Raw genomic sequence first — 24,477 nt, 5'->3', positions numbered from 1 at the left:
GTCCTCGCTAATGGCAGCACAGGTTGGTCGAGAAGTACCAGATAAAGACCTACGCTCAAACAGTTGGATGCACGTGTGTTCCCTTTACTCCAGAATGCATGTTGATAATTTGACCCTGGTGAGTTTCTTCATTTGGGGGCTGCAAACTGAGGCACCTTTTATCAGTGACTCTTTTAAGTAGCTACCATTTTTTTCTGTCCAATCGTGCACAGCAGGATGATGTACCCTCACATGCTAGTGCACATTGGTGGTGTTGAGTCTTTCATCAGAATCATACATCAGACAAATAGCTTCAATCATCTCATTCAGCTTGACAGTTACAGCCTATTAAAATTCAAAATGGTCCAAACTTGTAACTTCCATTTGCCTTTGCCTTTAGCTGGTTAGTACCCAGCCCTCTGTAGGTGCAGGCAAATACACCTGCACAAGCACATCAGCCGTTGCTAACTGATGTGCTAAAATTGCTAAGTACTGTACAGTCAATGAAGTTTTACTGAAAGCGTCTTTATGTTGCTGGGGACCAGTGCAGAAGGGAGAAGTCATTGGCATGAGAGAGCCACAGATTTGGGCCAAAAATTGTTTTTGAAAGGGAGTAATTGTGCGCACATCCACAAATACACAATAAATACACACAGGTGCAGGACCAAAAAAACGATCCACCACAGAAACAAATACAAGCAGGATAGCACAGTGAGAGCTACCAAGATACATTTACACGGCAATGTTTTGATCTCCAAGGTCTTCCTCAGGCAGGCAGGACGAGAGAGAGATTGCCACCTCAGTGAGAAAAAACAGTTTGCCGGAGGAGATCTTGGAGACTGAAATGATGCAATACAAAAAATTCAAGTTTCGTGGGAGTTCTTTTTTTTCTTTAAAAAGTTTGTTTTTGGCCTAGAATTATTTTTAATAGTTATTGGATCAAAAGTTTTTTTTACTGTCAGTTTAAAATGTAATTACTTCAATGACACAGTTGTAAAAGCATCTGACAGCTTGTTGAAAGGAAACCAGATAACCACACTGTCACAGTCCTGTTTGGGCTGTTGATTCTTTTTTTATGATCTATTTTGAGGTAAGTGTTCCTGTTTTCTTGTGTTTGTGTCGTTGATTCAGTTCTGGGCTTCATTTCATACTCGTGAGTTTGGGTTTTTGTATTTTTTCATTGTGCTCCTTGTTTGTTGCCTTATTGCCACTGGCTATGTTTACAAGGACGGCAATAATCTGAGTGTTGACTTTGCTCTACAACACTGTAGATCAAACTTTGATTAAAGTGTAAAGTGTTAACACGAGTTTCATATATTATTCCCTTTTGTTCCTGGTCTGTATGCTACAGAGCAAAGTCTGACTGCCTGACAATGCTAGCAGTTTACCTGCCTACCTTCTACATCCGAATTGACCCCAAGCCTCCTGATCACCTGTGACTCACCTGCACATCAGTCCTGGTCAGACACAGGCTTGTTCCCAGGGTGTCTCCTCATATCAGCTCCCTGTCTGCCCTCTCATTCTCCACCTGTTTCTTGTGTTGCTCCCTGAGTTATTAAGCTGTCTCCTTCCTGTGCTTGTTTCTAGTTTTAGTCTATTTTCCAAGTAGAGTCGTCTGTTCATTTCTGCTCAGAAATCCTTCACATTCATGTCTGTATTTAGGCCCAGCTGCTGTCACCCCATCAAACTTGACACACAGCACCTGACCCAAAATAAATCCATTTCTATATATTGTAATCTTTTTCCTTTAATCTTCAAATTGAAAATAACCATTAATATCTATCAAAGAGAAAACAATAGGTTTGCACATCTACAGTGCTTGTTTGAGGATTGTTCCCTGGTCCTCCAATGTATAATGATGGTCACAGTGTCCTGCAACGTAACTGAAGCACTGTCATAGGAGTATAATAAACCTATAAAACTTAGACTCAAATAAATAACCTTTGACAAAAAAAAGCCTCCAATATCTGTAAACTAGCTGGTACCCGGCTCGAAGAGCAGATTTGGCAGATGTGGACAGTGAAAATGGATTGTTGTGAAGATGTTCTGCTTCAGACTGGACAGACATCAGTCATCAGACGGTGTCCCTGAGAAGAGAGTCCTGCAGACACCTTGACTGTTCTTGTCATTCTAGTCCAGACTCTTTTTAGATAAATCAGTGGTTGTACAGCAGCAGGGTCTGGAAGTCGCCCAGCAAAGGGATGTCGGTGCTGGGCCCCAGGTAGTGGGACTGAGAACTCCAGGCCCTTCAGCTATGGATGGATACACCCTGCTGCCCAGCCCCCCCCCCCCCCCCCCCCCCCCCAAAGCTTCCCTCTGGCCCCCTACCACCCCCACACTCAGTGGAACTTTCTTGGGATGCTGATGTTTTGGGTTGACCCAAAAATGCCGCAGCACATTTCCAAAAAGCATTGTTTGGATGAACCGGCCACTTTAGCTTTCAGGAGGCCTTTTATAACATAAAACCTCACCATTCACACCAACAGCTGGGAAAGATTCTGCTGCTTCAGCTGATACAATCAACTGGAGAGAATTATAAACCCTGCTTGTCCTCGCACAAACTTGAAATCCTGCACATGGAACTCTACACTCAACAGGGAATAGGATTTATGAACAACATTACCACAACACAACAAATAGCACAGACGACTCCTATCATTCCACCTGGCTCGGTCCACCGATTCACACACACTGATGAGCAGTTACTATGTTCCACCTGCATGATTGCAGCACTCCAGCCTCCCTGGTTTGTGTCTGAGGAGAGTTCCCCTCAGTTGAACTGTCACTCAGTGAGAAACTTGTTTCAACATTAGTTAAGAAATGCCCTTCTATACACACACAACCTGCTGGAGCCCCGTGGCTTCACCTGCTCTCTGAACACACCATGCTGGAAGGACTAGGACTAGGAAGCAATAACTAACAAGCTGATCAGTCTGAGTGTCAAGAGGCCACATTCATTCCACACTCAGTCCATCCATCAGTCCATCCATTTTCTACTGCTTATCCTGTTAAGGGTCATGGGGGGGTGGAGCCTATCCTAGCAGCCTTCAGGTGAGAGGCGGGGTTCACCCTGGACAGGTCACCAGTCCATGGCAGGGCCAGCACATATAGACTGACAACCATTGGCTCTCCCAGCCACGCCTACGGTCAATTTAGAGTCTGGATTAACCTGGTCCCCTCTTGATGTCTTTGGACTGTGGAAGGAAGCTGGAGTACCAGAGAGAACCCACGCAGGAACAGGGAGAACATGGAGACTCACACAGAAAGACCCCATGCCCGAGTCAGGGCTCCACCCCTGACCCTTCTTGCTGTGAGGCAACAGTGCTGACCACTGCACCACCCTGCCGCCCCCACCCTCAGTCCAACAAGCACAATTATATGGGCCCTGTCTGTGTTAATAGCACCGCTGCTCATGAGTTTGTTGAGTCAAAAGGTTAAGATTAGACCAAACATTATCCAAAACTTCTTTTTTCCAGTTTTGAGCTCACAAGGAAAACAATTGATGACGGTGGGATGGACAGCACACTCAACTGACACGCCCCCGTCTTATCTCCAGTTCATTATGTTAAATGTTTTATTACTCCTCTCCAGTTGCTCTCAGCTCCAGTCATCAATAGCTCTCATTGCTGAGAAATGCAGTTTTATGACTTGACTATGTCATACATCACAGTCGAGGCTGATAAGTCACTAAGTTTTCTTGCGTTTAGAGGAAAGAGAGGAGCAGCGGAAAGGCAACGACAGAGGCCATAAAGATGACACCCGAGTGAGGCAGAGATCAGATGAAGATGAAGAGCGAGAGAGATAAAAAAGAAATCTGCGGTTCAACAAAGGGTTCTGTCTGAGGGAAGAAAAAGTACTGCAGTAAAACAAAAATGAAGTGTGTCCCCCTGAGGAATCCTGCCAGCTCAGAGAGAGGAAAGTAAAAGCATGACCAATTTAAATTCTCTAACACTTATTTTTGGAGTAGTTCGATCAAACCCTGGAGTGTTTACCCTAAAATTCTAAATTGTTAAGGGAGCTGAACAAGTGTGTGGGACTCAGTGGTGCTTTAAACAAGCGCTCCTCTGTCAGCCTTGGTAGAGAGCTGGAAACAGCCTGACTCTTACTGAGGCTTGTTGGTTTTGGGCAATTTTACTGTTGTTAGCCATCAGTTACCTTTAGCTTCAAGCTGAATATATGTGGCTGGCGCTTATTGCATTCTGGAATAACAAAGTAGTGATGCAGGAGACAGAAAACGTCTCTGTAAGCTTAAGACATGTATTTGTGAGTGCAGGAAAGTCAAAATACACCTGCTGGGTGAAGTGTCACTTTAAGAGAAAAAGCAGGGAGAACATGTTGACTGTAGAAGACAGTACATCTTGATGCCAGGTTATGGGATAAATGTAAATGATAAAACACAGCTGCTCAGGTATGCAGGGAAAGCATGTAAACTTTGCTATTTTCAGCTAAAGCTACAGGTCAGGCGAGGACAGAGCAAACTCCTAACGCTCCAGCGACCCTTGTATCACTCCAGCGCAGCTTGTGGTTGCAACCTGCATCCACACAGATTAATCACATTTCCATGCGCAGTGTCTAGATTTACTACATCCCCAGATATGTTGAATAACACTGCCCTCATTTCTTTGCTATTCCGGTGCTGCGGTCGGATGTTTGCTGCCGACGCTTGGACCCCTCGCCGGGGCCTGAAGGGAGCTCAGGGGAGAGCTGAGAGTTTGACACGACTCTGCAAGGAGAGCTCAAGGAAAGTACAGGACAGCTGTCCCTGTAGTCATTAGGCTGCTTATACACCCATACACACACATCATCTGTCTCTGCTGGGCTGGGTCTTAACCCTCTACCTCCCCCTGCATGCTCAGTAAATGCAGTCCTCTGCAGAATTTCTCTCTCTCTCTCTCTCTCTCCCCCTCTCTCTCCTTGCTGCCCCCCCCCCCCCCCGCCTGAGCCTTATAATGTATCTCATTGATGACTGATGAGACTGCCAGGTCCAGTCAGATATAAAGAAAGAATGAACCCATGTTACATTCAAACCTTTGGGACTTCACTCGCCAGAGAGCAGGATGGAGAACTGTGGAGGAAGGGGAGAATAGGGGGAGTAGGAGTGAGGAGTGTGAAGGGCAAGAGTTAAAGAGACATGACAGGCGAGACAGCGCCTGTAAGAAGGGGAGAGGTGGAAAGTTTACAACGATATAGAAAGAGATGAGTGGAGTGCAGGAAGCTGGGAAACAAGAAGAAAGAGCTCTTTAGAAAGTTTCCCTCAGGACACGGCTCGTACGAAACCTCTAGCGTGGTTGATGACTGTCATCCTCAGTAAGGTCTGCTCAGATGTGCAGTGTGTGTGTGTGTGCGCGCGCGCGCGTGTGTGTGTGCATGTGTGTGTGTGTGTGTGTGTGTGTCCTTTCTTTACTTTCTCTGACTTGCTGTGATCAATCCACAGTTTAGGGCAAACTTCACCTTGTCTATTGATTTTTGCTGCTAGCCTGCTGTTACTCAGCAGCAACTAAATCACTGAAAAAAAATGTAATGGCTTGTGTTGATGATGGTGCCCTGCACCCCAGAGTCACCATAGCAACATGATCATGTTATAAGCACAGCTGTAAGCGCTGGTAGTGGGTTGTATATCAGCGGACCTCTGTTGTGAGCTCACTTCCTGTCTGGTTGGTTTGCAATTGATGCGGTGAGAAAGAAGAGACTTTCATCTCCGATCTGGTAAAAAGTTCTGCGGGAAGAGTGAACATTTTGGCTTGAGGAGATAAGTAGGACTTTATGAGGGGACTTGTCCCACTATGTGTGTGGGCGGGGTCACCCACTCCATCCTCCGAGCCTTCCATCAAAAATATGTCCTCTCTCAATGTTAATGAAAAATAAAATAGTTCATATCTGCCCAGTGATTCAGATCAGCACTAAAGAGTAAAGTGTTCTACTTTGGCCCGCGTTCCCCCCTCCACCAAGTTAGAAGTTCAGCCCGGGAAGTTCTTGTGTAATCCCGCAAACAGACAGACTGAAAAATTGATTATAAAAAAGGACATGAATGCTGATCCTGAGCAAGTTCACTCCCTCATGTCTGTCTGCGTCTCCTTCCCTCCAGTGTGAAGATGGTGCTGCTGTGGACGGCTGGCGACGTCTTCAAGACCACCTACTTTGTGATGAATGACAGCCCGTCTCAGTTCTGGGTGTGTGGCTCAGTCCAGATCCTCGTTGATTTTGCCATCCTGCTCCAGGTCCTGTTCTACAGCCAGGACACACGGACCAAGCTGGGCTGAATATGGCTGCTGTTGCTGTAGCTTCTGAATGAACGGGTCTATAGCGCAAAGCTTTTTGGTCAAATATTTTGGCAGAAGTTTCAGGGGAATGTTTATTACTGTAACCTAGAAGCACCCAAAGTCCAGTTTTATACTTCGAAATATTTGCATTTTGCCAAATAATTTACCCTTGAAATTGATTTTATGTCCAAGCAAAACAGCATCTTAAATCAAGTATAAACAGAACATTTATTCTCCAAATTGTCAAAGATGAAACAGTCTTTCTGTGAGTTTGATGGATAGAAGCTTTATTTGTTGGGGAATTGATTTGCAGCACAATCACAGGGCATTGATCATAACAGTTAGAGCCAACAGACACACACATACTGTGCAGACACACTCACCCAGGTGGGGGGGTTCAGTGTGCAGTTTGTGCGATGTATTTGCCTCGTGTGGAAACATGACTTGGATGGGTCAGTGGGAGACATTCATTAGGCAGCAGCGCTGACAGCAGGTCTGTGCTGTTTTAACAGCAGCTGTCCTGCACCAGTGGCAGGCTCGCTGATTCGTCTGCAGCAACCAGTAGTAGCTATTGTATAGGTCACGTACAGAGTGTGTGCCTCGACTCTGCTTTGTGTTTGAATGACAAGTAGCGCAGCTCTGTTTTATACAAAGAACAAAGAAAATCCTTCCACCGTCCCCAGTCACCAGGGGACAGCAGTGAGGCTGGGGGGGCGCCCTCAACACCACCCCCTAGCAAAATTAGAAAACAATTTAGCCCAAGAGTTTACATTCACGTCAGGTGTTTCATGTTCTTTTTTGAGTGAGAGTAAATGTGCTAAATGGGAGATGAAAACCTCTCAGGCGAAGAAGTCAGTCGAACTGAAAATGTTACAGAAGAGGTTCCTAAAATTTGAACCTTTCCTTTTACAAACTTTTGACCCCATTGTTCCACAGGAGTGTGAAGCATACACACACTCCAACAGACTCATCTTAACACAGCCAAATTTAAATTGTTTCAAAAATCATCTGCCATTTTTAGTCCATTTCTACTACTACTTTTTTATTTTAAAGAAATGACGGTGTTTTAATCACGTTCAGATCGAGATCTCAGTGGGTGAATTATCTGGTTAAATAAAGGTGGATGAATTCATTTTATTTGACCATCACGGGACCACTCACTTTGGGAAGCCCGTGCTCCTGCACGCTGTACACGCCTAACAGTGCCTATCCTGCCATGCTCCGATCCAAACACACAGTGCTAAGTTTATTCCCTCCGTACCAGTTGATGGAAATGAAGCAAACATTTCCTTCTCATCAAGTTCACCGAAAAAAACTGGTCATGTCAGGTTGCAATGGCAGCTATCACTCAGAATGTCTATCCTGTTTTTGTCTCTATTTCTGTTTTATGTCTCACTCCTTCACATCAGTCTTTTTAGAGAATGATAGTGAACCAAAGTCCACCAGAGAGACCAGAGGCTTCCAGTAAACACGAGTAGCACCAGCGCCCTCCCGTCTGGGAGCGCTGAGTGCCAGTTTACTTTGTAGATTAGTTTTTGGTTCCGTTTGTCATCAATAAACATGAAGGAAGTTCGAGAGAGGCAGGCATGAAAAGCCTCTTTCACCCTGAAGAGAGGAAGAACCCTTGGTTGTGTGGTGAACAGCATCTTTCAAGTTTGTGTTGAGCTGTGTGATGCAGGAACGCACGTATTTACTCAGATCATTTTATTAGCCAACCTTCCGCTCAAGTAGTGATCCACCAGGGTCACCTTCCTTCTGGCTGTGGCTTGAACACGGAGGCCTCAGCTGGCCTCAATGCACAATTGTTCCTAGGTAGATTCCTCTGATGATGGACAAAACAAACCAGCAGCTGGTCAGCAGAGGAACATGTACTTCCCCTTAACACGATTCCATCAAGTACATAATAAACCTGCTTCACGATTTCTCCGGTCGCCATTTGAGTCGGTTTGTGTCAGGTTTTAGTTTCTCCGTCATCTTTAACTCACACACGTCAGTGACGCTGCTTCAGAGTGGCATCTCAGTGTGACCAGAGCCACCCAGGCCTCTGGTGCTCCAGGACAAGCTTCTAAAGGAAATTCAAGGATATTCAAGGAAAGACCAATTGTAAGAATGATTGACTATCTTGTCAAGTAGTTACTGGTGTAGTGTTCTAAGTTATTGGTAGGCATGTAACGCCTCATAAAAACACGTTTGTGTGTGTGTGTGTGTGTATATATATATAAATATATATAAATATACATATATATATAAAAATATACATATATATATAAAAATATACATATATATATAAATATACATATATATATATATATATATATATATATATATATATATATTTATATATATATATATTCCATTTGTTTGTGGTCTTTATTTATGCTACGTGGTCTTCATATTTACCACAACTTTAAAGAACCTTTCTTTGACAGCATATTTTCCCAACTTTTCCCTTGAGATTAATTAACTACTTATTGACCATTATAAGGTCTTTAAGCAGAATGTGACTGTAAGCAGTCAGTTTCTGTACACGTTTTTTGTTAGCCATCAACATACAGAGGACTATCTTAGCCTCGTACAAATCAAAGCATCTGGAAATGTTTCTTCATTTTACATCTGGAAAATTGGTATCTATAGAAGTTTCAAGGCTGCTGGTAGAATTTTCTGATGTTCAACAAATTTTGCAAGCTGTCAGTTTTGATCTGTGACCTTCTGTTTGTGTGTGTGTGTGTGGGGGGGGGGGGGGGTTTCTAGGTATGTATACATGCATAGTTTAAATCCAGATATCCCACCATACATCTGGTTGCTGAATGTGCGTTATCTCCTCTTCCCTGCATACCAGAGCTACAGCGGCTCCTTTATTTCTATATTCTATATACTCTTATCTCCTGATGTATATCTATGTATTGTTCTCCCCTCCACGGAGGCTCAGAATAGCTTCCTCACTGGATTTACTTTGACATTTGGGCTCTGTGGCCTTTACTTCTCAAGGGCAGATGGATAGATTAGCACACATTTATGACACAGTACGGGACAGCAAAGACACCATAATGCCTCACCGCCACAACACTGCAGATCGGTGCTTTCACTTGATTGGAGGGAGATGTTTGGACTGTTATTATTTCATATATTTCTGTTTTTTACTGTTCACTCGTGTTTCTTCAGGTGCTTCAATCGTGTCTGATGTGTGAAATCAAAGAATTCATCGATGCCTTCAGAAATAATAACCAAAACCAGAAAAAGCCGTTGCGTTCAAAGCCATGTGACACTGTGATGCTTCTCATAGGAGTTGTGTTCGCAAATGATAAAGTGACATGTCATGGTCATAAAAGAGAGAAAGAAGCGATGTTACTCTCCAATTTGTGTGTTTTTAAAATGTATTGTACCATCTCAGATTGTATGGGTGTGAAATATTTATGATGTTATTTTTCCAGACATAAACTATTTATATTCTACCATTTGGTCTTGTTGTTGTTGTTACTGGAAAAGGGATTTTAAATGAATGAACTCGCAGATCAGCAGACTGCTGCTGTACACAGGACTTTCGCACAATAGACTAGAGAGCCTTTACTGTCATTGTATTTTTCAAAATACAACAAAATATATGAACATTTCTGGATACAAACACGCTTTATCATAGAAATTGAGGGAAATATTAAAATATACGTACAACACATCTTTTCACCTGTAAGTAAATGATTTCTATACAGCAACTAACTGTCGTGGTCCCGGAACTCGGCACTGGCGTGGGATCAGGGCCCAGGGAAGAACTGAGAGGAGTTCTCATAAATCATGAATAAAGCTTGTGCCCGCTGCTGGACACATGAGAATAAACTGATGACTCGAGGGTTGATTAAGACATGCGTGCCTTCCAAGTGCATCGGTGCACCCATACACACACACACACACGCTCTCACACACACACACACACACACGCGGATACCCTCACCATCACTGGCTGAGCCTGCTGACTGCCAGCTCTGCAGAGAGCTGCACTGCAGCGTGACTAGTGAAATATTAAACTGGATACAGTAGATAATGGGAGGCTCACGATGGTTTATAGATGAGGGCTCTCTATGTGCTGAACCTGTTTGCGCCTCTCCTGTACTCGTCTCCGGACCGGCCCGTACACCCATTAATATTAAGTGGACTACAAGCCGTGTTGGCGGTTCTATACCTTTGCTACTCTTCCATCAAGTAATGCAACATGACTCGGATTACGATATCTCTAAAGCGATATTTCACACAAAAAGTGTATTTTACCTTTCACGTACTCACAGACGGGTATCTTGAGCTCACAAAGACCTGGGAGAACCGGAGCGCTGACCTGACCTGTCATTTAGCAACCACTGCATTTTCCATATTTGTTATGCACTGTTGTGGCCGTTTGCCACTACTCTGTTTTCAGTAAAAATCAATATTCTATTGAACACTTTTCTTTGTGCTATTTTTGTTTAAAGCCAACACATACTGCTACGGTTTCATTGCCCAGGCCAAATTCTGGAGTCACAGGTGATGCAGGAGGGGGAAAAAAATGTCTTTATGAGATCAAGACAGATTTTAGTGAGTACTTTAAAGGCCAAATGCACCATTATTGTGAAATGTCACTTTAAGGTATTTCAAAATGGATTGCTGGTACAGAAATAAAGCTTATGTTCTTGCCCAGGAGGAAGTTGATAATTGCTTGTTTTATTGTCTGTCCCATTTTGGCTTCCCACAATTCAATAAATACAATTGATGGTAGCATTGGCTTTAAAAGCCTCCACTCAGCAAAAACTCCAGTGGGCATCAAATCAAATGCTTCCTCAACAAACAACAAACCAGCGGGTGCGTGACATTTTTATCTGTGCAAAACAATGAAGGTATGAAAGGCCAAGAGGAGGAACGTTGCTGAAGTCAGTGGATGCAGGCCAGCACGTGCAGGGCAGGTCTACACTACGAAAACACATTCGATTTATTTTGGGAGGTTAAGTCAAGTTAAGTTTTACGTGTAAAAACTTTCCAATCATGTCGTCATGTAAATTTAAAATTCAACCTGAAATTCTGCGTCAGAGTTGTTTCCTCAATGGTGCCTGTTGTCTGACTTTGACCTTTGACCACTAAAATATTTTGCGGATTATCCGTGAATCCCAGTTGATGTTTGTACTATATTTGAAGAAATTCCCCCCAGGCATCTCTTAGATCCTGGGTTTATGTGAGGTGACCTTTGACCCACCAAAATCTTTTCATCCCTGAAATCTTTTATCCCTGATTCTCAATGGAAGTTTGAGGAAAAACCTGTAAAAAAAAAAAAAAAAAATCCCCCCACGCAGTCCAGAGATACCTCCCCAGAATGGGACAGATGGACAGATAACCCAAAAATGTAACAGTCATTCAAATACTGGAATTGTAGTCTTACAGTTTCCACACGTACAAATCAGAGTAAATCTGTATGAGTTCTTGTAAAACTTTATCCTTTTGTTAACTGTGATCTAATCCAACCAATCCAGACGAAAGAAATCTCATTGGCTGAACTGTTGATGGGATGCACGGGATCTTTCTGTGTGGAGTCTGCATGTTCTCCCTGTACCTGCATGGGTTCTCTCCAGGTCCAAACACATGCAAATGAGGACGAGGCTGATTGATACTCTAAATTGACCGTAGGCGTGGCTGTGAGTGTGAATGGTTGTCTGTCTATGTGTTGGCCCTGCCATGAACTGGTGACCTGTCCATCGAAGGCTGCTGGGATGGGCTCCAGCCCCGCGACCCTTAACAGGATAAACAGATGAAAATGGATGGATGCATGAAGTGTTGATCACTTGGCCGCCTCCTTAACTCCAATCAATAACTTAGATGGAGCACTACTAAATCACCTTCCATCAGCAGATGCACCTCATGACTTCCCTCCACAGAAGTCAATGCTCTGACAAGAAAGCCACTGTGAACAGAGATCCAAGCCGACGCCAGGTTTCCCCATGTTGCTTCGTAGGTCCTAACTGTGACGCTGTGACAACCATCTAAAAGAAAATCATTTGCCACAACTTTGTAACTTACACCAACACGTTGCCCAAGTGAGTCAAAATGATCACATTTCTATTGTAAAATTTATATGAAACAGTAAAATGTTTCTCCTACCAATTTTTTTGCTCAACTGACCCATTATTGTCCAACTGCGTCTTAGGACTCTTCATCACAACCATCCTTGTGTATTCGGGGTTGTTACTGCAAATTCCCACTGAATAAATCTCCAATGTTCGTTGCTAAGACAACAGACAGAGATATCTTCGTGTGGTAGATGTGCAGCAGTGTGGAATTTTATCGCAACAATTTTTTTTAATGATTTGGAATGATTACAAGGACTCTTATTACTTTTAATAATATCCCTGTTTCCTCACCCAATTGTGCACCTTCATAGCACAAAAAGGACACAGACTGGAGGGAAAGTTGAGAGGTCACTGGTCTGACTCCCGGCTCCTCAGAGACTGTTTCCCAGTGTCCTTCAGCAGGACACTGAACTCCTAATTGCTGGGTGTCAGCCGGTTGGCACCTTGCCTGGCAGCCTCTGCTATCAGTGTGTGAATGAAGCAATAATTTTTAAGTACCTTGAAGGCAGAGAAGGAGCCTAATAAATGCAGCTCATTACCAGAAGTGAAGAAAATGGACATCATCCATGACGTCCAGACTCTCGCTGAAGCTTTACTCAGCCACATCTCGAGGACTGCTGTCGTCTTTCGCCAACACACCAGTCAGCAAAGTCCACATATGGCTGCTCAGTTTGCTGCTTTCATCAGGGCAGAATCGCCACCAATAAAAGGTGAAATGAGAAAGATGTCCAGGGATATCAAACCTTTTAATTTAGGTGGAATTCAGGACCAAAGCAGGCAGATGGTCTTATTTTACTGGGCCAAAGCGAAACCTCACTTCAAGCTCTTCTACTGAAATTCAGTTCAAGTTAGAGATCTTTTTCAAATTGGCTTTGACCCCCTCTGTGGTGAGAGAGCCTAACAGGACATTGATGGAGCAGTGACATGGAGGGAGCAGCTGAGGGAGGAAAAAAGCACTGTGGAAAACATGTTGGGGGGGGGGGGGGGGCGAAACAAAAATAAAACATAAAGGTACCAGAGGGAGGCCGTAATGCAAAAGAAAAGCTTTTGGGAAAAGTAGCATAATCAGATTCCTCTGGGCTCAGAGCAATGTCATGGTACCACAGTCCAGGACAGTGGCCCCCCCAGGTATGTGTGACAGAGGGGACAGACTCAAACCCTCAAGACAGATGAGCTTTTGTCCTTGGCCACTGACCGCAGAGAGCAGAAAGATGTGGAGACAAAGAGACAAAGAGTAAAGAGGAAAATGGTTTGAGGGTGTTGGATCTGAATGGTTGTGACCATCAAAACCTCATTATGGCTGTGAAACTAGAATGGACAAAATATGAAATGTCACCTGAAATTTCAAGCTGAGACAACATTTTCACCGCTAAATATTCACTGTTTCTACGAGAGTGTGTGATTGTGTTGACGCAGTAAAATCACACACTCTCGTGCAGTCTGGTTTACATGTGACAGTATCAGGAAGCCCTCACTTCACCCTGCAAAGTTCTGAGACGCTTCTCTTGTAAACCCAAGAACTCCAACCAGTGGAGAAGAACAAAATCAAAAAATCTGGAGTTATAAATTCACGTGCGCCGTCCCATGTCACGAAAATTCATTTTGGGGGTGTGGCTGATGCCAGTTCATAAGCTAATGGCAAAAATTAGTGAGCATTTAATGATAAGAAGTCTCTTGAAGCCTTAAGAAGCACATTAAGTATCCAGTCGATATTGAATCACTGCACATGACATTCCTGGTGTTGTTGTCATTGTGGGGACTTGGAGCATCCGTCGTGTTCTCTGCAGGAACCTGGACAACAGATTTCCTGGTGGAATGCATCACAGAGGGAGTCGACGTGCAGGATAAGCCCACCTTCTACACCAAGGAGGTCTGGAACCTTCCCTGCGCCTCACACCAGTTACAGTCCTCTCATGTCAACACGAAGCAACCTTTACACATAGACAGGAATTCTTTTTACTAGTTGACTCAGTTAATAAGCCAGAAGATTCGGGATGCTGCTGTAAGACCTTTTTTTGTGCAGTGTTTTACTTTTTAAGAATTGTAACTTTGGTTTAGGACCTCCAAGACTTCTTAGTTGGTCATAAATTTTCTGAAAGTACATTATGAATCATAACACTTCAAAGGAATGGGAGCAGACACCCACCGTTATAACAAGAGAAGAAAAAATGATGCCGATTCAATCACTCTTAAGGACGCGTGAGGACCGAGCCACGAGGAGAAGAAGAAATCAGAATCAAAAAGAGTGTTTGCTGATTCATTCTGATTTCAACAAAACTTTATTTCTTTTTTATCCTTAATATTTACATTCGCAGTAAAGACAGAAAACTAGATTTTTAAAAGACAGGTCATCACATCAGTCCCACTGAAATCGTAAGACAAGCACACCCAGATAATGAGGGTAGGAGTCAAATTCCTCCAGCGTGTTCAGTAAAATTCACTGCTGTGTTTAACCAGGGAGTCAAACAGAGAACAGTCAAGGAGTGTCTCATGACAGCCGCTGAAAATACAGCAAAACGACACATTTCTTGTCAAAGAGACAAACTTTATGCTGTCAGTTTAACAAGTTTTCTGTTTTTTCTGTAATAGTTGTTGAATTTAAGTCCGCCGTTTAAAAGGCACGACACTGGTTAACTGGTTTTGGTCTGTGACAATAAACAAGACGAGTGCGATTAGCTGCAATTACTGCCACCTACAGGTCCGGAGGTGTGGTTTCTTCAGAGAATAAAAAAGTTTCTTCCCTGTTCCCGTTTACTGGGACAGCAAGAATGCGTAACAGTAAATGAATTGTTGTTATCTCTCCCCTCTAAGTGTGCGGGTAGGAAGCACGACTGTGTTGCTCTTTAAATGTTGCTCAGTCAGTGTGGAGGAATAAACCAGGCCTGCAGCAGGCAGATGGTGGGGACGCCTGAGCAGTTTTATGAGGCCTTAAGAGGAGAGAAGGACCCAGCAGGAACCGGGATCCAAACCCCTCTGATATATTAGCTCATCTGGGCAACTGAGATCAGAGCAGAGCATCACAGGTCATTTTATATCTAGAATATGCACAACAGCTGAGACGATCTATAAATGAAGCCATAGGCACTGGCCTGCTCCAGATGGGGCCCTGCTGCCGCGGGTTGGTACTGGAGAGCTCAGTGAGACGCTCATGTAGAACCTGAAGTGTTCAACTGCCTCATCTGTTACATCTAATGTTTAGTATACAGCGACATGTAATGACCGCTGACCTGACTCGTGAGCCATGACCAAAAAATGGGTGAGAGGTGTAAAGGTTTAATTGATTAATGAACATAATCAAGATAAACATGAGCTGAATTATGAGGTAGAGCCGGTGTTACCAGTGTGTCTGCTGATGACTGAGGGGATGAGTTGGTGTTCACCAAGCGGAAGCCAACCGCACAAACCTTGGTGCCAGGGTGCTGGTCACAGATGTGCAGGAAGCAGCCATGACGCGGACTGACAGCTACGACCTGAATGTCTCCGAGGAGACTGGCCAGGTGGTGTTTAATCCCACCCAGGTTAACCAGCAGAGAGGCTCGCACAAAACACCCCCATCAGGCCCTTCGTAAGCTGGACGGCCATCACAGTGCATAGAGAGTCACACAGCAATCATCTCTTGTCCGTCACTTGAAGGGCCTTTAACCCTCAGGGACCCAAGCTGATTTTGGGGTAATTTGACATCCTTTGCTTTTGAGCTATTATCTTAGTCATTATAGGGTCAATCTCTACATGCTACATCTTGTTTTATTCAAGACAGTCTATGCTATCCAGATATGCCATCAGTTCACTTGGTATGGCTTACATATAGTTTATAAAAAATGTTAAACACACAAGGTGGCACGGTGGAGCAGTGGTCAGCACTGTCCCCTCACAGCATAAGGTTCCAGGTTCAAGTCCCGGCTGGAGCACGGGGTCTTTCTGTGTGAGTCTGCATGTTCTCCCTGTTCCTGCTGGGTTCTCTCTGGTACTCCAGCTTCCTCCCACAGTCCAAAGACATCAAGAGGGGACCAGGTTAATCCAGACTCTAAATTGACTGTAGGCGTGGCTGGGAGAGCCAATGGTTGTCTGTCTCTATGTGTTGGCCCTGTCATGGACTGGTGACCCGTCCAGGTTGAACCCCACCTCTTGCCTGAAGGCTGCTGGGATAGGCTCCAGCCCTCTGCGACCCTTAACAAGATGATCGGTAGAAAATGGATGGATTGAAATGCTTAACACACAACAATACTCTTTCACACTCACAACAAAATTCTTAGATTTTCTACATGTTTCTCATCATAGAAGGTTTCCAGCACACATATCTTTGTATATTGAGTTGAGGGAGTTTCTCTGGAGTCCGACAATATCAGCACCATGGTGGTGGGTTCTTCTATGTCTTCACAACACAGAAACATGTGATGTCTGCATGGCGAGAATAAAAGCCATTTTACTGAAATAAACACATATTCTGCTTATGATGACAAATATGATTTATCTTAAAAGAAACATGCATAAATAATAAAACTAAAATTACACGACAATTGACAAGAACACACAACTATATACAATACTGTATACATCAAAAGGGATTTTCAAGATTCCCTATGGCGTCCCTACAGTTATTATATCAACATATTATGATGTAGAATATAGTTACAACTTATATAAATCTTGGATCATCTTGAGTTGGATCCATGAAAAACATCAGATACTCCTCTGTCAAAGCCTGAGCCATTATCCAAGTCACTGGGACCAAAGTCTGCAGTGGCATCTTCATAGATGAGTTGTGCCACTGCAGCTGCAGCTTCAGTTTATTTCTTGATGGTATCATATCATTGTAAAGCTCAGTTTCTGCCGTTTCATGTGATGTGTGTGCCGCATCTGTCTGATGACGGCTTCGTGAGTTATTTAGATGAGAGTAAAAGGAGTGCACATCAACGCACAGCTTTTTGCGAATCATATCCATGATTGAATTCAGCCGATTCAAAAAACGATCTTCTAACAAATACTTGGACACAAAAATAAGTGACAGGTACCACTGTAAAGGTGCAGCTGTGTGGTTTCACGTGATGTGAGACTCATCGAGCTCCGATGAACCATTCCAGAGATATTTGAGTGCCAAGAGATTGTGTCTAAAGTCACGCACTTTGCATGAATGTGTCCTTAAGGGTTAAATAACGAATGTATAAAACATGAAATATACTTCTGGAAATTACACAGCGCATTTGATTAACCTCGTATAGCTGTGCTCTCTCTGGTCAGAATACACACACATTGAGCAAATACTCATAAATATTCACACATTACATACAATAAACAGAATGTGACCTGTATAACACAGCGGAGCCCAACTCATGAATACACAATAGCTTTTATTTCATTTTGTTTAGTTTGATTTCTTTTTGATCCATTTTAAGTTCTCGAGGTAACCCATCCATGAGTTGATTCTCTTTATAAAAAGGACATTTAGCCGAAGGACGTTCTCCAGAAGGCCTGTTTCCACCTTACAAAGAACCCCAGGAACCAGGATATGCAGAGACTTGAGGATGAGCTTGGCATTTGCAAATGCAACGAATCTGCTCTCACATCACCAACTGCTCCCCCGGGTCCAAGTTTTCCTGTGCTGACATTTCACCATGTGATCAAGTTCCCAGGCGAGCAGAGATCTCCTCATCTTGTACTTGCATGAATGCGTGAATGAATGACTTCATACGCTACGCACCAGGGGAACGAAGAGCTGAAAGCTACCAGAGGTGATGAACGAGAGGGGGTTAATAACAGGGTTAACAGAACTTTGGCAGATATGTTCCCATTTGCTGTTGCTACATGGGGGCCAGACTGTGTTCAGATGAGCTGTGACTCGACGGTGAGATCAGAGTCCAACTTCCTCCAGTGATCAGCCTTAGTGGGTTTACTACATGAGGGCATTGTGTTTTCACGGGAAGTATGTATGTCATTGACTTTAAAGGATTGTCATTAAGTTTAATTGTGAGAGGTCCCACAAAACTGCTCTACAGACTCCTAAATGGAGCTGCAGCAGCTTAAAACATTAAATGTACTAACATAAAACCAGAGAGTGAAGCAGAAGGTCAAGGACATCATTTCATGTGAATCAGGAGGAGTAAATGCTGGGAGAAGTCGAGGTTATGCAGCCTCAGTGTTAACAATGGTAGTTTCTAAACCTTTATTGAGACTGAATGTTTCTTTTGTCGGATCTGTCCTTGAACCAGGGCAGAGATGCTGCAGAAGCTTGATGTTAAAGAAGGAACTGCGTGAATGCATGCTCTGTACTGTAAGGGCTCAGTAGAAACTGGATTAGCTGCTCTCACTTTAAAAACAACAGTTGACAGCATCACACAGGAGCTGAGCTTTGAAAGCCTGTGAGGTTTAGTTGAGAGGCTGAACAGCTTTGTTGGAATCAACTGCTCCAGGAAAACACCGTCACAGAGGTATCTGAGCCATGAGCGGGTTGAGACTGGGGGGTTCCCTCAACTGTGGGACGCTACATTTTCACGCGTGTTTTAGAGGGACTGCTCCATTTATGAATCGAGATGTCAACAATAGATTTTCTAAATGTTAGTAACCTGATGGTGCGTTAAACACAGATAGAGCCAACTGTTCATTAACCAACATGATCAAAACAAGTGACAGTTGGAAGGATGTTTTGATTTTGTGATTTAATGGCTTCATAGTTGGCTTTGTGAGATGAACATGAAACACATTCTGATGTTCCTCTCTCCAGTAGTGACCAAAGACAGGGCTTTACACACCAACCTGCTTTCATGTCTTCACAGCTCTGTCGGTGTTCTCTGAAACTGTTATTTATCCCACTTTGTCGCAGATAGAAACACAACATAAAAACCATGACTTTACCTTTTTCTGTCATTCATTAAATATTTTTAAAATCAAGGGACAGTAATGTCAAAAACTTGTTTACGGGGATAACTGGCCTCATCCCCTTTCTTGGGGCATGGCAAAGTGGAGTCTTAGTCCTGAATTTGGCATCTCTGTGTAAAGTCTTAACCGAAGAATGGATGCTGACATGAACAATAACCTGCAAACAAGCAGGAACACACACACACACACACACACACACACACACACACACACACACACACACACACACACACACACACACACACACACCAGTGATCACCTCATGTCTGTGGTAGTAACAGGAGCAAACCGGGATCAAACAGCTGTGTGGAGTGTTAAAGTCTGACATCTTGTTCTCACATCAACCAACCCTAACATCTTCTCTCTGTGGACACTGTCCAACAACACACCGGAGTCCATCCTCTGATTCCAAAACACGAGAACAGGAATCCCTGCTTCTACGAGAGACCTGAGTCACATGCTGGCATTAACACATCCGGGCTGTGGAACGACTTGTGTCGCTTTATTCTGAAATCAAAACAGAGAATGAATGCAGTTCTCTCCTGGCCAGTCTGAGCCAAGCAGGTGAGACGTGTGAGCACAGGACTGCCAAGCAGTGAAGCATCAATGTCAGCCAGCTCCTCCTCATCAGGAGGACGATGACTCTACATGTGACAGAGGCAGCGTGTGGTTATGCCCAGTGTTCCCTAAAAAGGCAGGAGGAGCGGAGCAAGACCAGGTCAGCTTAGAAGTTGTTGATGTATACGGGAAGGACAGGAACAAGTCCTGCCCCCAAAACCAGTTCAAGTCCAATCAAACCTTGTTGATTCCCAGACGAGTGTTTTTGATTCACATGAATACAGTTTCAGTCTCAAATGTAATTTACTTTACATAAAACATCTTTTAATGACCAAGTGGGTAGTTTTGCTGTCACCGACCTGTTCTGCATCATTGCACGTTGAGGATGGAACTATAACTCCATTCATGGGCTCATCCAATCACTCATGGCTGCTGCTGCATTTTCATCCAGTAAGAAATAAAGTAGACATGTACTTCAAATGAAGAGATCATTAGTTAACACAAGCTGATGGCAGGAAGTTGCTCTCCTATCACAATCACTTCCCTGGCTTCCCATCCCTGTGAACCCACCTCTATGGTCTGAGTCCAGGCCTCATCGTACCCCCACCGATCCTCCTCTGCTAATCTGCTTGTGCCCCCACTCCATCCCTCCACTTCACTGCCCAGCTCCTGACACTGAAGACACATCTGTTCAGACCACACCTGGAGCCTTTGCAGAGTGTTTTTTTTAATAACTTTGGGTGACTGGAAGGTACTAACCTCAGTTCAGACCTTAACTCTGACTTGAACCAGTGACTCCGACCTGTCTTTGGACTTTGAGTTGGATAAAAGAGAGGACGAGAGTGAAACAGCCACCCTGTCACTGAGCCACAGCTACTCCCTAATGGAATGAGAATAGGCAGCTTTTTGTGTTTGTCCACATGTTTGAGACCAGTGTGTGTGTATGTGTATGTGTATGTGTGTGTGTGTGTGGGGGGGGGGGGGGCGCAGTTCATATCCCCTTTTTCCTCATTATTGCTTCAGTAGCACTCTGCTGCTTTTCCTCCTTTATTCAGTAGTTGGCATGTAAGCGTTCTCTCTCTCTTTCTCTCTCTCTCTCTGTCACACACACACACGCACACACACGCACACACACGCACACACACAAACACCAGTAAAACACATCTACTCACACACACACTCACCAGCTGTTTTCTCAGCAGTAAGACAAAGTACCGCAGCAAACGCAGCAGACAGGAGCTTCAGTGAAAACCTCAACAGCACATCGAAGAGAAATTCCTCCGCTCCTGCCTATTCACTGTTTAGGGGTTAGATTGAGACTGCACAGCCTTCCGCAATCCTTTTTCTCACACACACAAGTCCTCCGTTCCCCGAGCTATTAGCTCAGGCCTAGATTGAGGTCAATACCCTCCAACGTGTTCCCATTTTGTGTAACATTTTAATCAAATCCAATTCCTTCAAAAAAAGTTTCCATTTCACTTTCCTGCCTCTTTTTATGCCTCAATTTAGATTCACATTCACAATCTCTAATCTGGCTGTTAAAGGGAAAAAATGGCCTCTCGGACAATTAATCTTCAGGGTTGAAGCTATTTTCTTCTCTCAGGTGAGGCAATTATTAAGTCATTTTATATGCAAATTTTATGACACAAAGGGGACAGTTAAGGCTGACTATCCACTGAACAAGAAGTGTAAGGAGGAGGCCATGCGTGGCACTGATGAAGACGATGATAGGGGTCATAATCCTCATTGCCATCAGCACAAAACGATTTACTCCCACAGAAACCAGAGCGTCTCTCCACAGTGGTCACACTATAGAGGTCACACACTTCTGCTGACTACCACTGATGGCTACTAAACCACGTGACATTTGCACGTCATGGTGCAAAGTTAGCTTCATCCTCTCTGATGGCCTTCAACCAAATGTCATTAGTTAATTTCTAAGATAACATCAACTTCTGCTGGTCTGCCTGCTACTACTGATGTTCACAAGCTGGAAATGTATTTGCACCACAAGCTCTTTAATCTTGACTTGAATATTTTATCTCTAAGTAAGTGAACATCGCAGCTGGAAAGAATGGCCTATAAACAAAGGGCTGAATGCAAAACACGAGTAAAGATAAACCTGCTGTTTCATCACATAAAGCAAAAAAACCCTGAATTTTTAAAAGGCCTGTGGCGTTGTTGTTGTTACCTACGGAGTACAGTGAGATAAAGGTAAGACAGGAAATTGCTTTCAATGCAGAATGTTTGATAATCCCAGCGGTTCAGATGAAATTTAACGGCATTGTGCAGCGCCGGAAGGCTTAACCATCTGTCTGTGGAAATATGGTCCTAAACCCAACCTGATAAGAGCTTCCTCAGGACGAAGGAACACGTAAACACGAGGGGACATTCCCCGTGTTTGTGGATGAAGCTGATAGCTAGTACCTGAGGGCGCGGGGAACTCTTATTTTATTTATTGCAAAGGGTTAACGTTGATTATCAGATGCATTATTGGTGTTTTCAGTTGTGTTGTATAGATGGTGCTGTCAGCTGAAGATGATTGAGGATGTCCCAGTAAGGGAGAAACACATCGGTGATTGTGATGTCATGGCATAGAAGGACTAAACAGGAAGTAGACAGGTAATCTCAGCTCCTCTGCTGTAGCTCATGATGAATGGAGGGCCAAGATGTCTTTTGGCAGCAGAGTTGTCAATGGTCTCATCACAAAATAGAATTTCTTTGTAGCATTACAACTGTTTATTAAGTATGTCTATCATTGTCGAATTGCAAGTCCATACCAGAGGATATGTGCATCCCAACTAAATGTAAAGTTGAGGAAATGTGCTTGTAGTGACCTTGCAGACCGCAGACCTACACAGGAGGAGACGAATAACCAGTGGAACATTTAGAGTTGTGACAATGTATTTTTAGTGACTGCAGGAAACTCTGGAGTTCTCTGAGGACTTTAGAAAAGCCCCTGCAGTCTTAACCTTTTGATGTTGTTGTAATAAAGGAGTTAACATGTTGCATTGCATCCTAGCAAAAAAATTGAACAACAACACAAATATTTAATTAGACACAACACAAATTACCTAGTTACCTAGTTACCTTCTCCTAGACACAACACAAATACTGAATTAGACACGATGAAAATGTAAGTCTGTATCAATGCTTGACTTATTTAATCCTTCCTGAAACATGTCTGTAGTCAGCCTCCATGCCTCTGACACATCACTGTTACACGGTTGTTTGGCCAAAACAGTTTCTGTGGTGTTGTGGTTGATACTTGTTGATGCAAATCGATTCCACCTTTGACCACAATGTGCGTTGTGATGGTAACGGTGTGGGGCTGTTTAATACAGACAAAGAAGCCAGTCGCCAAAGCATTTTGTGTAAAATTACAAAATAAATCAATCATGTTGGTTAACCATCCCTTTGCATAAAATTGTGAACAAAATTTTGTGAGCCTGTTCATGTGACCAAAGGAATTCAGATGTACAGGAAAGAACAGCCATCCATCCATCCATTTTCTACCCCTTATCCTGTTAAGGGTCTCGGGGGTGGAGCCTATCCCATCAACTTTTGGGTGTGAGGCGGTTTCCACCCTGGACAGGTCACCACTCCATCACAGGGCCAACACATATGGACAGACAACCATTGGCTCTCAAAGCCACGCCTACGGTCAATTTAGAGTCTGGATTAACCTCGTCCCCTCTTGATGTCTTTGGACTGTGGGAGGGTACCAGAGAGAACCCACACAGGAACAGGGGGAACATGGAGACTCCACACAGACAGACCCCGTGTTCCAACCTGGAACCTTCGTGCTGTGAGGCGACAGTGCTGCCCACTGCAAATCTGTGCCGCCCCAGTAAAGAACAGTGGATCACAAAGACCCTCATTCACCTCCACTGTGTATCCTCATCCTGCTCACCACAAAGAGAAAGAGTGGTGGTCTCACTCTGAAGGCTGCTGGTCCTCCCTTCAGTCCAATCATCTGGCCTTTGTTATTGTGTCAGGGAGGCTTCTGCAGATGAAAGATATGATTTTTTTACATGAGGGACAGAAGAATTTTCTGTCACACGAGTCATAACTTGCATAGGGGATCATTCTTGGAGATCTTTTACTTCTGAAAATGTCAGGGAAACCAAAACTAGACATGAAAACTCCTGAAGTATTTGAACCAACATTAGTAATATTTCACAGTGTGTGTGTGTGTGTGTGTGTGTGTGCATGCGCGTGTGTGTTGTGCGTGCGTGTGAGTGAGTCCTTAGAGAGAGAGAGTAAAAATGCAGGCACAGATGTTGGCAGTGCTGTGGAGATCCAAGGGCCACGGTGTCCTCCCTGCTTCACCCTGAGGGATATGACTGATGGCCCGAGGGCATGAAGATGAAGTTGAGACAGAGGAGGAGGAGGAGGAGGAGGAGGAGTCAAGAGATGGAAAATCCAAATGTGAGGAATACAGTAGGTAAGGACTTGAAAGTGGAGGCTATGTGACAGGGACCAGAGGATGTATATGAAAAGATGATGAAAAAGGATCCAGTGTGGGGTTGCTTAGTATGAATGGTTCACTTGTCTCCTCCACGTCCACAGCACTTCTGTCTCCTCATTGTTTGTCAAAGAGTTCTGGGATGTTAAAAAGGTGATGAGCGTCTGTAGGTAAAAACTGTACAGTAAATGCTTTCCTTTTTGATGAGAGAGAGACAGACAGAGAGAGGAAGAGAGGAATGGTTTTCAAAGCTGTGCTG

The 24,477-nt window shown here is 43.8% G+C and overlaps 1 protein-coding gene across 3 annotated transcripts in view; it reads left to right on the top strand.

The window, feature by feature from the left end:
* LOC147258247 (solute carrier family 66 member 2) overlaps positions 1–9,953 on the top strand; it is a 68,582-nt gene extending 58,629 nt beyond the window's left edge. For all 3 annotated transcript variants that reach the window (XM_086208211.1, XM_086208210.1, XM_086208212.1), the window contains exon 5: positions 6,065–9,953. In XM_086208211.1, coding sequence (XP_086064337.1) covers positions 6,065–6,239 — 175 coding nt within the window. In that variant the 3' untranslated portion in view covers positions 6,240–9,953. The remainder of the gene's footprint in view (positions 1–6,064) is intronic.
* Positions 9,954–24,477: the final 14,524 nt, after the last annotated feature.

Source organism: Aulostomus chinensis, chromosome 7, assembly GCF_037954235.1.
Source record: "Aulostomus chinensis isolate RoL2024-O1b breed Wild chromosome 7, RoL_Achi_v1.0, whole genome shotgun sequence".
NCBI classification, from domain to species: domain Eukaryota; kingdom Metazoa; phylum Chordata; class Actinopteri; order Syngnathiformes; family Aulostomidae; genus Aulostomus; species Aulostomus chinensis.
The sequence above is the reverse complement of the archived record's forward strand: the minus strand, read 5'-3'. Positions and strand labels throughout refer to the sequence as shown.